The sequence below is a fragment of the Tachypleus tridentatus genome, chromosome 8 (genome assembly GCF_004210375.1).
Source record: "Tachypleus tridentatus isolate NWPU-2018 chromosome 8, ASM421037v1, whole genome shotgun sequence".
Classification (NCBI taxonomy): Eukaryota; Metazoa; Arthropoda; class Merostomata; order Xiphosura; family Limulidae; genus Tachypleus; species Tachypleus tridentatus.
The window spans coordinates 124,193,414-124,207,523 of record NC_134832.1 but is presented as its reverse complement, the minus strand read 5'-3'; the positions used below and the strand labels follow the sequence as shown (position 1 = coordinate 124,207,523).

Below are 14,110 nucleotides of genomic sequence, written 5' to 3'. Positions count from 1 at the left end.
AAGCTCTCACTCTGTTCTCACTGATATTCAAAACTGACTGGCTCATTTCTCTTTAACATCTGGATACCAGGTCACAGTGTACATGCTTGTTGGGTGATTTATATTTCTTAATATTCAACTGTAATGTATTGCTCATTAACCCTACTCCAACATTTGGCTAAAGGCCTGTAGAGTGTGATGGTTGAATGATGGTTTCACAAGTATCGTTATTAGTTGTGTCCACTTTAGTAGCATTCTCCCACAACTAGTATGAGCCAATAATGTCTAGCAGTTGAGGAGTTGTGCACAGATACTTTTCATGTGCCTATCCTTGCAACACCTTTCAGGCTTCTCATATCTTCTCATCTTTCATTTTGGCAAATGAGATGAGTCCCAGTTTTCTGTTTGTGTGCCACTAATGGGCTTCCTTTTGATGTTCCTGAAAGGAGGCTTATCTTGGAAACTTTTGCATCAATCCCTCCACCATCTCAACATGGGATGCTAGCTAATCTGTGCATGGAGGTGAATGATTGTTTGGAAACTAACATTTTCCTTAACTCAAAGTGTATTATCTACTGGTATAATTTTATTTGTTGTTTCATCAAATAGTGAAGACTTTTGTATATGAATGTTTAAGAAGTATTTGCACAAGGAGTGGTATTCAGTTCCTATTTGGTAGAGGATTTTGCTGCATGAAAATGCTTGTGCAGTCATGTATATGTATAAATATATTTTTTTAGTATTAGGGGTTTGATGTGCACTCTAATTATGACTTGAATATTTATCCATGTGTATTGGAAAGGCTATTCAGTTCTGCAGTGCTATTGTGTTCTAGTGTAATTGAACTCTAATTACATTTGTGTTAGATGTTTTTGCTTTTCTTATTCATTCTATGTTATAGTGTTTCTGTATATTGGATATTCATCTTTATTTAAAAGGTTTTTAGTTAATTATTGTGATAGGTAACATGTATTAAAGCTGATTAATTATATACGTCTGCACATTTGTTGGTTAGACATTGAAATTGGCTTAAATTCTTTGTTGAAGGGTAATTTGTTTGTTTGTTTACACTTGCATTTATGTTAGTTTGTTTTTCAATTTGTATATAAATCTGTGTTTTAAAAAAATTTGCTTAAAAAGTTTATAGTTGGGTGCATCGTTTATTGTGTAAGGACATTTTTATGTTGCATTTTTTTATTGTGTATTTTATGATTTTTTGTTGTTTTTTTCAAGGGTAATGATGTTTGGGTGAAGTGTTTTTGGAAGACAGAGATTGTTGATAAAGTTCTTGACCCATGTGATTGTAAAGTTTACTGGTAGGAAAATTAAAGTGAATTGTTGGCTTGAGACAAGCCTGAAGTAGGGAAAACAGGAAAATATGGTATTTGAGTATTTCATGTGTAATGTTGTTATGTTCATTTTGAATAGATTCTTTATTCTGGATATATGCAAACTTCACATATCATGTGGTTCAGAAAACTGTTAAGTTCATCTTGTTTCAAGTTACCTTTATTTCTATGTTATTCTTGAAGTAGGTAATAACCTGTAGAATATTACTTAATGTGACCTTGTGTAACAATGTTCAATTCCAGTGTCCTTCAAAGATTGTTAATATGATACTTAGAGGTTACAGTCCAACTGGTCATAAGAATGACCAGTCATTTGGTCAGGCTTGTTGCTTTGGCTAAATGTAATGTTTACTAAAAGAACTATGGACCACTTATTTGGCAGTCTGATAGATGATCTTGATGTGACAAAGAATATCTTGTGACACTGATTTTCTAACATATGTAAGTACACTGCAAATACACACATCATAATAAAGATTCTTTATTTTGCTTCATTTTTCTACTTGTTTCAAGTCTTGTTATTCTGGTTAACTTTGACACAGTTAAGTAAGAGTTCTTGTAACATTCTGTGGTTGATATCCCGATTGAATCTCTAAACAGTAGAATGGTCTTTTTACAACTTTTGCATCATTGAAAAAATTCTTTTCATATTTTTACTTTGACAAAAAATAGTTTTTCCCATACTTCTTGCATGTATGTGTACTTTGATATGATAAGGTTTATTCTAATTATTCATTTTCTCTCTTAGTTGGAGTTCCCCTGCTAATTTTCTTTTTCTCTGGTACCCCTTACATAAGAGGATTTTTCTGTGATGATGATTCAATTCGCTACCCTTATAAAGACTCTACTATTTCTAATGTGACATTGTATTGTGTGGGTGTTTTAGGTCCTGCTGTTGTAGTAAGTATTAAAATTGTAGTTTCTGAAATTGTAATTTATTTTATATATAGAAATACTCAACCATCTGAAAACTAAGAATGCATATGGATTTTTCTTTTTGAACATTACTAAACAATGATGAAAATGAGGTTACATAATGACTTCTGACTGAATTATCTCAGCCTTGATGACATTGTCTAAAATATTTGAATATCTTGTACCTTCAAACTTGATCAGTTTGAAATATTTTATTTTATGGTTTGGAAATATGAACTAGATTCTTTTAAACAAATTTAATTGAATATATAAATAATAACAGTTGTCCATTTCACAGTTTAACTGTTAATGATGGGAAGGTTATCAATTAGAGCTTGGCAGTTGATTAATTAATGAATATAGTTTATTACCTATGAACATCAAATGTATGTCAAGTGAAATAATAAATGGAAATTACAATTCAATTAATGTCATGAAAATAATCTGTGAATCAAAATTAGGGTTTCTGATATTTACTGTTTCCAATTATGTCATCATTGTTTCTCATTATTACTTTCAATTAATTCAAAGCTATTCAATTTGATCAATTATGGCTCACAAAAAGTAACCAATTAACTGAAATTACAGTTTCTGATTATTACCTATTTTAGTTATTCTTACTATCCAAGTCAAAGAATATCGATGCCTGATTTGTTGAAAGTAATTTGTTATCAAAGAACAACAGTTGCCAAGCTTTGTTAGAAACTGGTGGAAGAAATAAAGACTACAAGTAGCATTTCTAATTTGTTCATTTTAAATTAGGTTTTCACCTTTGGTTATTTCTTCTATCCAGTTTTAGCCAGATGAATGGCATGAATGATTTTTACCAGAGTACAAACCATCTTAGCTTAACTTTTACTTTGTACTTCATGTGTAAATATTATATTTATTCTGGCTTTAGGAAAAATATATTTTATAAAAATTATAGTTGTGTATATGATATGTGGAAATAAACCTCAATTATTTTGTACAACACAAGTATTTTTTTAGGTACTAGAAACTGTATTGTATTATTATTTATTCAAGATATTCCAAATTGATTGGTGTAAAAGAAAAGAAAAACAACTATAGATTTAAATTTTGTTTTTTATATTTCAGTTAATATAATATTCTGATATCATATCCTGTTTTGAGGAGACAGTAAAATCAATATTCCATGTATTTATTTCATACACATGTAGTAAGTGTATTTAAAATAAAGAAGTGTTTGAGTAACTAAGTAAAATAGTTTAAATTGTTGTTTTTCAGATGATAGTTGTTGAAGCTGTTATCTGCAAAAAATATAAACTTTCATACAAACAACCAAAATTTATATGTGGCTTTTCCATTTCGTATTTTGTGTGGCAAGTGTATCGCACTGTTGGTGTTTTTGCATTTGGAGCCTGTATTTCACAACTAACAACCGACATTGCCAAGTATAGCATTGGTCGCCTACGTCCACACTTTATTGATGTGTGTCAGCCAGATGTGTCTTTAACGGACTGTAACCATACCTACATTACGGACTACAGGTGCACAGGGAGCGATGAAATTAAGATTAGAGAAGCTCGGTATGTTTAACAAACTGTCTTAAAGCTGTAGTGTTAAAACTTGTCTGTTAACTTAAGCAAATTTGATAGTAGTTTTATTACTGCTGCTTTAGGTTTCTGCAGTTATAATATAAATAGGAGTTGCTTGTCTCATATGTTCTAACTTGTACTGCCATTCATAAGATAAATGTAGTTTAATTGTTTATTGGAAAACAACTGTGAGAGAAGTACACGTAGTTTTAATTCTGTTAACTGTTTTTCTGTTTAGCGACTAAGTGTCAGAATGCAGAAATGAAAGTTACCAACATAATTTTCATGGTAACTTGCAGGAAATTCACTAGTCATTTAATTAGTTATACATTTAAAAGAAAATTGGTTTAAAAATTAATTGTGATTGAGGATGTATATACAATGTAATAGATGCAGGTGTGAAAACTTTATTGGACTGCAGCTGCCTGTTGAAAGAGAAGGAAAACAATGCTTTGACTTCTGTACTGAGACCTCAAGAATGCTTCAGTATAGAAGTCAAAACATCATCTGTTTTTTTGAATGGGTAGTTGCAATCCATTAAAATTCTCAAACTTACTATGCCTACATAGTTTCGTAGAAATAACATAATGCAATAAATTTTGAAATTTTAAAAATACATTCATCTTAAAAGGATTATTAAAATAAGTAAATTACACTAAAATAATAGTTTTGGATAAAACAAAAATGATGAAGCACTTAGCAGTATGATTATTAATTAGTATTACTTCTGGAGATATGTGAAAGTTGAGAAACTCATTAGCCATGTAGTATATAAACATTTTCAATTGTTTTATTTTCAGAATTATTTCTAATTTGTGTTATTGTATTGTGAATGTTTGCCAAAAGGTATAATTATTATAATGCTAAATGTAAGGCACAAATGTAACATATTTTCACTTTGTAGAAATAAAAGATTTCACACACTTCACTTTTACTAATCATACTTATATTGAGCAAGTTGTTAAACAGTTTTAGTACCATAACAGTTGTTACTAAGTTTAGATAGTGCTGGACCACTGAGATGTTTTATAATTTAATTCTCTAAATGTTCTGTCTTAAATTAACTTGAAGTCTGTGGTTGATGCTATATGTTTTTGTCAATTATTGGTGTAGTTATAAAAAAATTGATTTTTTATTTTTTTGTATAATATTCATTGTCTTTCTTGTTTAAGCTCAAAATACTCATATTTTATTTAAGGTTGTGTGAGTTATGTTTTTTACCCAACAATCAACTAAATAACTAATGGATAAGTTGACATTACATTACTTGCTTTTTATTTTCTTGTCTTCCAGTGGATCAGTAGTATGTTTACAGACTTACAACACTAAAATGTAGGGCTCAATTTCCCATGGTAGATATAGCAGATAACTCAATATGGCGTAGCTCTGAAACAAAGAAAATTTATTTTCTTACCATTCCTGTTTAAAATTTAAAGCAACATTGTAAATTTTTGTGGCTTATAATTTTATGAAGAAGTTTTTGCAATTTCATAAGAAAAGGCACAAGTATTTGTACACTGTATTTCTTGATTCCTGAGATATCAGTGGAATATAAAATCTGTATGTCTACTAGTTTCCATGTAGTCACTTTAAAATTGGATTATAATAATATGTGTGTATGTTTAATACCTAACATAATCATGAGTTTGTTGTAGAGGGTATTATTGATAAACAAATTGTATATTTAATGCATTTTTTGTTTCAGGCTGTCTTTCCCTTCAGGTCATGCTTCCTTTTCAACTTATTCAATGGTTTATCTGGCAGTAAGTATCTCTACCTAGTGTTTCTTTTTATCTAATTAGTTTGATATGATAAAGAGCATCTACGAGTTTACTTATTCCAAAATGTAAAATAATTTTAACAGTGATTTCTTTTTTATATTTATATACCTCTGTAGTTCTAATTGTAGGCACAATATTTTCTTTTATTATTAAAAAGTATTTAGGGTATGTAGCTAAAAAAATCATTATTCTGAAACAAACAATTTGTATTTGATTCAAGATAATCAAACTTTTCTTTTGCAACAGATATACATTCAATATAGAGTGATATGTGCAAAAAACAGTCTGCTTAAACCGTTTATGCAGGCAGCTGTGCTCTTGGCTGCTTGGTATACTGGACTTTCTCGAGTAGTGGACCACAAACACCACTGGAGTGATGTTTTGTCTGGATTTCTTCTTGGGGTTATTGTCTCACTCCTTGTGGTATGTGTGCATTTGAATCTCCATAGCTTAGTTTTCAAGCATTATTTATATTTGTTATTGATATTTTGTTTAACTGAATAATATGTTTAAAACTTAGTAATAGTGGTGGTTCATGTTTTTGAAAAAGAGTTTGTCATTACCATCAGATATTGTATAGTTTAGTAAGTGTTTATGTAACGGCTTTTATACCGTTTCATTATGAAAGATAATTAAAATTATCTACTTTCTCAGCCAGCTGTAGCATCCATGGTTTGTTCATCTTTCCATACAGTAACTTGTACCAGGAATCATGTAATGTAATGCTACAAAACTCATACTGTACTTACTTGTATGTACTTATCATTATTAGCTGAGAACTGTAATTCAGGCTTTATCAGTCAGTGTAGATAAATGGTAAGAAGGTGTCACTCAGCAAATCTATATAAAACTTTACATGGAATTTTTATTTTATTACTAACCTATGCATGTGGGAATCAGAGTGGATAAAAATATTTTTATTCTTCACAATAAACATTTTTGTAACACATTTTTTCATGTAAAATAAACTTGTACATTTTACTTAGTTTGCTAAATTTAATGTAAGTACATGTAGTACATTTGGAATTATAATTGGTGTGTTTTCTCCAGTACAGAATGGATTCATAAGACTGACTTTACAAACATTCAGTTGACATTGTTAATATTGTATCATGTTACTAGGTGTAATCATAAAAACAGTATAAACTTGAGTGTAGTAAAACATTTTAAAGATGTACTTACTTCCCTGAAGGCATATCAAAATCTTTATGATGAATAATATTCCAAGCTTCTGTTTACATTAGTTGATACGGCTCAAAAGTGCCATTTTAGCTGATCTTGTAATAGGTTTCCTGATTTAATGCAATTTATTTTACTTTACAAAGGTGCTGTATATATATTTTTTTCAGGACATCATGATAGCCATTCATAGTTTTCTAGCAATATCATTTAGGTGCTTTCAAATGTGTTAGAACAGAAGCTCTCAAACTTCAGTAATCACAGGACTCCTTTTAATTTTGAATCTTTTTGCAAACCTTTAAACCTAATGAGGTTTTTTTATTTTGAGAAAAAAACTCCATGTGCATGAAAAGTTGTATTGCTAAATTAAATGTTTTAATCCATATAAATCTAATTTTATGAAAACAATGTTTTAATCCATATAAATCTAATTTTATGAAAACAATGTTTTAATCCATATAAATCTAATTTTATGAAAACAATGTTTTATATCCAATAAATCATATTTTTATTAAGTTTTCAAACGCGACTTGTGGACTACCTTGAGTTTCTTCGTGGACACAATTGTACTTTTGATTACATATAGAAAACCTTTATGTCACTAATATTAAATACTTTATACCTCAAAAATCTTATGGTGTTCCTAGTAATGTAAACAATCTTTTTACTGCAGTTATTTATTAGTTCATATTCTGTGGAACCCCTACTAATCCAGACAAATCTAATATTCTAGTAATTTTTTAATACTGTATTTTTATCAGTTGCATTGTTATTAGAAGAGAAGTAAGTCAGTAATGTTTACTAATTTGTCTCTAGGTGTTCTTCATTGCAGATTTGAAGAGGCCTGCTGCAGCACTTGATGATAGCAGGACATGCTTAACCCCAGATGCATCAATCACTTATGGAGGAGATCTGCAGCTAGAGGGTCAGACTAATTAGTCCACATTTTAACCAAAATGTTAAGTTTTAAGTAAGTAGTGCAAATGTTGGTTTGACAAAAGTAGTACTTATTCTTTGTCATAAAGTCAATGAACATTTTATTTTAATATTGAAGCTAAAAGAAGAGACACGAGTATATCTAGTTTAAAAAAAAAAAAAGACACAATTGGTAAACTGTCATTTGTATCAATCTTATTGTATTAGTGATATAACTTGTACCTTCCCATGATCATTTTTTGAACCAGTCAACTTTAAAATCTCTTTTGAAGAGATCATAGTTGGCACCTACATTTGTTTTTATATAGTGATGTTGCAGCCAAAGTATACTTTATGGCTCGTATCCAGAACAAAGTGATATAGTTTACTGAGGTAACACAAAACAAGATTTTACTCTTAAAAAAAAAAGTGTACTTAGTCTTAAATATTAAATACTTTATATACTTATTTATTTGTACTTCATATAATACAGTGTTTGATGACTTTATGACTTGATGTCCATAAACATTTACATAAGGCCAGATTACTTTTAATTGATTTACAAGAATTACCTTGAAAGTTTTGCAGTAGCAGGAAGCAGTAAAAAGAAACGTTTGGAGAATGATAGTTGATAACAAATGAAAAAGAGAATAATAGAATGTTGTTTCACCCACACAGGAGATATAATATTCACACAACTTTTATTTTCAGTGACCAACACATTAATTTCAGTAACTACCAGAATGTATTCACTACAAGGTTTATTCCATTTTCTTAATTTTCAATGCTTCTCTTGTCATCACTTCCTTACCAGAATAGATCACTTAGTGAATCCTGAACAAATAATTCCAAATTGCTCCTTCTGGTCTATAGTTTTGCATTCGTGTATATGTCAAAGACAGCATTTATTGTTATAATTTTTATAACTGATGTCCTTTTGTTTTGTGCATGTTTTCAAAATTTCATATTTTAATTCCTTCAGTACAAAAAGTGGCTTACCAAACTGTACTGTCAAACTTTGTTTTAATTTTCTCCATTTGATGTTTGCATCGTTGCTTTACAGTATATCTGAGAAAACATGTCACACGTGTCCTTTCAACATAGTTTCTTTTTCTTTACTTTTATATTTAAAACATGTAAAAACATAAATTTAAAAAGTGACATTCAGGATTTTCCTGAAACACAGATTGAAGGTTGTGACTGTGCCAAGTAAACTTGATAAAATCGCTTTGGTAAATTTCTGATAAGTCAGATATGGATCCCTTATTTATGAACAGAATGAAACTGTTGGAGCAGTGGACGGAATAAATTTTAATGAAAATTTTGTAAAAAAAACATAGAGTTTGTGCACTTGTAAAGCAATTAGTAAAAGAAAGTGAGACCTATTGTGTTTTTGTTTCTTTTTTCAAAATAGTATGAATGATTACAAAACTGATAAAATCCTCATGTTTTGGTATTAGGTTTTTGAATGAATTACAATTTAATTAAAAATAGCTTAGTCAGTGCTATTAATTTTTTGAATGAATATAAAATATAGACTGAGGAATGTAATTAGTTAGTGCTTTACATAAAAATTCTTTATAGTGCAATTATGGGTAGGTTTAGACAGAATTGTAACGAAAATAATGAAGTAATATTGAAAACAAATTACTAAATGCTATATTCTTAACATCAACTTTTGTAGTTAAAGAACTTAGATTATCATCAAAATTAGCTTATCATTGAGTGAAACAGGTTTTTATGAGCACTTCATATTTTTTTTATTTACCATTTGTTCATCAATAAGGCAGTAATAGGCTTACAGTCTTACACCACTGATGTCTGGGGTTTGATTCACTGCAGTAAACACAGCAGATACCCAAACGTTTTTGATCTAAAACAAACAAATATTTTCTATTATTTCTCTTTGTATCATATTTTTCTCTAACTGTATAAGGAAAATAGCATCTAAGTATGCTTCAATGAAAATTGTTTCAAGGAGTTCAGTATTTAAATGGTTTTACCCACAAAAGAAGAATTACATTCAGTCTAACAACTGTTACATTGCCTTAATGTTTGTCTCTACATTCCAATCCACAATTTGTTATTCAGTGATTTTTTTACCTCTTACTTTAAACATTTTGTATGGGCTAAACTGAAGACATCTATTTAGTATTCTTTTGCTGCTAAAATTCTTGGTTATATCCCTATATTTCATTCGCTCTGGTGTTCACTATTTAATTTGTTTGTTTTGGCAAATTCAGTATGATTTGACTAAATTCAAAGTGGAGAAAAAAAAGTCTAGCATGATTTGCAAGTATTAAAGACAAATGTTGCAAACCTTGAAATAGTTGTTTCTGTCATAACCTGAAATATGGTTAAATAAAAAGTAGATGTAGAAATGTTACAAATTACAATACACTGTACATGACTCTGTTTTTTGTAAATTTTTACAGAAGCAATTTGGAATTATTTTTTTAGATCAGAGTTGATTTTTTTTATTTAATATGGATATATTAGACAATCTAATTATCCTTAGTGTATCAGGTTTAAATGCAGTCTGGTTTGACTGACTGGGATTTTGTTCATTCAGTTATTCCCTGTAGATGTTTACCCAAAAAGAGGGGAATGTTCAGAAGTCAGCAGATCCTTCTTTGCCCTGTTCATGGTCAGAAGGGTTTAATATAAATGCCTCAAAAACAAAACGCAAACCATCTTGAGCAACATTATAGAGTTTTCAGCATTAACTCGTCTTGTTTTACCACTGTATGGTCCTACCATTATGATCAGAAAAGGCACAAGTGGAGAAAGTGAGATCAAGTATGAAGCATCAAAGGGAACCACATACGACATCAAACACTGTTTATCCATATAATTTACAAAGGTACATAGAACTTGCTATACATGACATCACAGCACAAAATTTTTCTCACTATATTACACAATTATAACAATTTAAAATTACACATTTTAGAATTACTGAAAAATTTGAAGATACACAAAAGTTAAAAAGGGAAAAAATGTGTACTTCAGAACAAATTTCTGAATACATATGATGGTGCATTTACTACATAATACATTTTATATTTAAGATGTGATAATACCAGATGTACTTCATCAGAACAGAAACGTGTTACAAATTATATTACTGTATGTGTAACATTTGAAATTTATGAAAACACAATTCACAAAAACACATTCACTACATGATGCTATTTATATTCAAGAATGCAAATATTAGATTGTCATATATGGAACCAAAAGCATAATTACAATGCTTAAAATCCTGTGTGATTATCAGATAGTTATAGCTTGACAAACTCTTCTTCTACATAGGCAGCTGCAGTGAATGTGCAAAAAAGGAGAACCTTGTGTTGAAGTTTAGTACAAATAGATGACTTTTTTTTTTAATTGGTGTTTCCATATATATATTAATTGTTCTTTCCTTACTCATTGTCACAACTGTACTGTACAATAGATTGAGTGGTGGTCATTAAGGCACCTAATATGGTGTTTGACCTGGATACTCTTTATCATTGAACAGAAGTTTGTTGAGTAAACTTCATATATAGTAGCAATAGAATAAGAAACATAAGAATTAATTATCATTGTAATAAAATGTGACAGCAAATTTCTTACAGTGATGAGCAGATACCTGCTGTTTCATTGTTTGTTCAGTGATCGAACTTTGATGTTTTCAGCTTCTTCATGGTTCCTATTTTATCACATCTATTTTCACACACCACTTTTTTAGTGTTTTAAAAATGTTTAAATATGTAACACCTCTGAAAACCTGTTTCTGTTGTTTACCCTTGAGTAATGTCAGATCACTTTAGACTCAGGGCAGCAGTGACCCTTAAAACTGGGCAAACTTACATTTACTAACTGTTCAGGTGTAAGAAATTAGTGTATTTGAGGTGAAATGATCTCAAAACATGTTCTCAGTAGAAGAAATAGGATGTAAAATGTGTTTACATTTGGCTCTATTTATCCTAATAAATTGCTAAGGTTATCGAACTTCATTTTAAAACAAGTATTCTTGTTTACAATTTTATAATTATTTATCTAGTACTTTTAAATACTTTTATTGTATTAAATAACATCTATGGAGCAGGCAAATATACAAATGTAGATTGTATAACATTCTTGAATATGTTTTATTATTTAGGATTTTTATATATATGGCATATAATAATATAGGCCATTGATGGTCTGTTGAGGTGTGGATTACGGGTCCAAAGTTAACATCTTTCTATGGTAAAAAACAAAGTTCCACAACTTACGACTGTGGGTGTATTATAAGAGTGACAATCAAATTTTACTGTTCAATTAGAATAGCCCAGTAGGGGCTGTTGATTAAGCTACCTTCCCTTAGTGTATTTTTCATAATTGGAGATGGCTGTGCTAGGTACTCCTTGTGTAGGTTTGTGCAAATAACTCAAACAGTTAATTTCCTAATATTTTGCTAAATTCCAAGTAAATTAATTTTACACTAAATACATCAAGTTGACATGAACATTATTGATAGGATATTTTCTCTTAATTTTTTTTCCCCTAGTTTTCCATTTCTTCACTTATTCACCATGCTCAATATATGTAGTTACATATTTTTCCTAACACTGTACTACATCCTATTTATATGACCTTAAAACTAGTCATTCATGAAATGCAATTGAAAACAATCTTTAAAGATGTCTTTCAATATTTTTAGTCTTCCATACTGTATTTCCTATAGTAAAAAACAACCAGAAACACTGTTTATTTAGTTGATGTTTTGTGTGCACCTACTTCAAAGTGAATTACAAGTGTCAAGTGAAGTATATTTGAACTTAAGTTTCTCTAAATTCATTAATACAAGTTCATATTAGCCTAAATCATTTTGATTTGGAAAGTAAATAACTTTATAAAACCTCATTTTCAGAGAAGAATTTGCAGTATGTATAACATCTAAAATAAGTTAGGTTAAGTTTAAATGTGAACAGAAACTGATAAGTGGTATATACAAAGTACATTCTACCAGTTTATAGAAGTAGCACCAACAGGCATCATTATAGCAACTATTAAATGTTGCCACCATTACTGGTTAATTATTACATTCAGTAATCTTATCAGTGTTATTGGATATTGTAAGTGTAATATCTATTGCAGTGATATCCTTCAGTTTTTTATTTGTTGCTGGCTTATGTCAAAATAGTCGCATCTTAAGAAAGTCTCACAAACATTAGTAGCCACTGCTGCAGAGGTACTACTGTGTAGCATCCAGAAGGCTATTCTGAATATCTACATTGACTTTTTAATGACTGTGTATGTCCATGGAATTGCAAAATTATAGATCACTTGAATTACTTGTTAGTTCTAAGCTATTGCAAGTGAATTATTTTAAATAAGGAAAAGGCCTAGTGTAATTTGAAATCTGCATACAAGTTGTCATTAATCTTGGTTGATGCTGTGTGATACAATATTTTAGAAATGCCAGACTTGGAACATTTTTGTTTTGAGTTACACTGTTTTGGGGAATATGGTAATATCCCAGTTATATTATTTTAATGTATTTGTGTTGAGAAATATTTATTCTATTAAATAAAATATATGAAGCAGGTATGATAATGTTATAACAGTTATGAGCATTTTAGAGATATGACTTATGTATGAGTGAATTTTACACTATACTGCATACTATACAATACAAACAAAAGGTAGGGTGTTTGGGATTGTAAATGTTTTAATATTATTTAAATTGGTACTCAGTTGGTATGTTAGATCTCAGTTGAATGACTTTGTGAATATATGATACTCATCTTATGTAAAATTATTAATTAATTAAAAATTATTTAATTTGATGCCAGTGATTCTTTTTTTTTCATAAGTGTTTGTTTGTTTGTTTGTCTTTGAATTTCATGCAAAGCTACACCATGGCTATCTGTGCTAGTTGTTCCTAATTTAGCAGTAAAGGACTAGAGGGAAGGCTGCTAATTATCACCAGCTACTGCCAACTCTTGGTCTACTATTTTACAAACAAATAGTGGGATTGATGGTCACTTTATGATGCCCCCATGGCTGAAAGGGTGAGCATGTTTGATCCGATGGGGATTCGAACCCACGACCCTCAGATTACAAGTCAAACACCTTAACCCACCTGGCCATAATTCAAGTGAAAAAACAACTTGAACAGTTGAAACTTGTATTTAAAAATCTGTAATCATCTGGTGCTAGGTATGACTTCTGAATAATTTTCTATTGGTATTTATCCTATATTATTAAAATGTTATTACAATTGGGTAAAATCAGATTATAATTTTATAATTTAATGTACAATTTTGCATCCTTGCAATGTGTGGGTAAAATGTTTCACCACAAACACATTTGCATATGGAGTAACTTTATTATATCTGAAAAAATATACTGGCAAATTTGGACACAAATGTTTGTTTGTATAAAAATATATTACCAGCAC

The 14,110-nt window shown here is 29.7% G+C and overlaps 1 protein-coding gene across 1 annotated transcript in view; it reads left to right on the top strand.

The window, feature by feature from the left end:
- LOC143223403 (putative phosphatidate phosphatase) overlaps window positions 1–13,498 on the top strand; it is a 38,413-nt gene extending 24,915 nt beyond the window's left edge. The window contains exons 2-6 of the mRNA XM_076451347.1: window positions 2,077–2,228; window positions 3,492–3,793; window positions 5,508–5,565; window positions 5,830–6,006; window positions 7,579–13,498. Coding sequence (XP_076307462.1) covers window positions 2,077–2,228; window positions 3,492–3,793; window positions 5,508–5,565; window positions 5,830–6,006; window positions 7,579–7,701 — 812 coding nt within the window. The 3' untranslated portion in view covers window positions 7,702–13,498. The remainder of the gene's footprint in view (window positions 1–2,076; window positions 2,229–3,491; window positions 3,794–5,507; window positions 5,566–5,829; window positions 6,007–7,578) is intronic.
- Window positions 13,499–14,110: the final 612 nt, after the last annotated feature.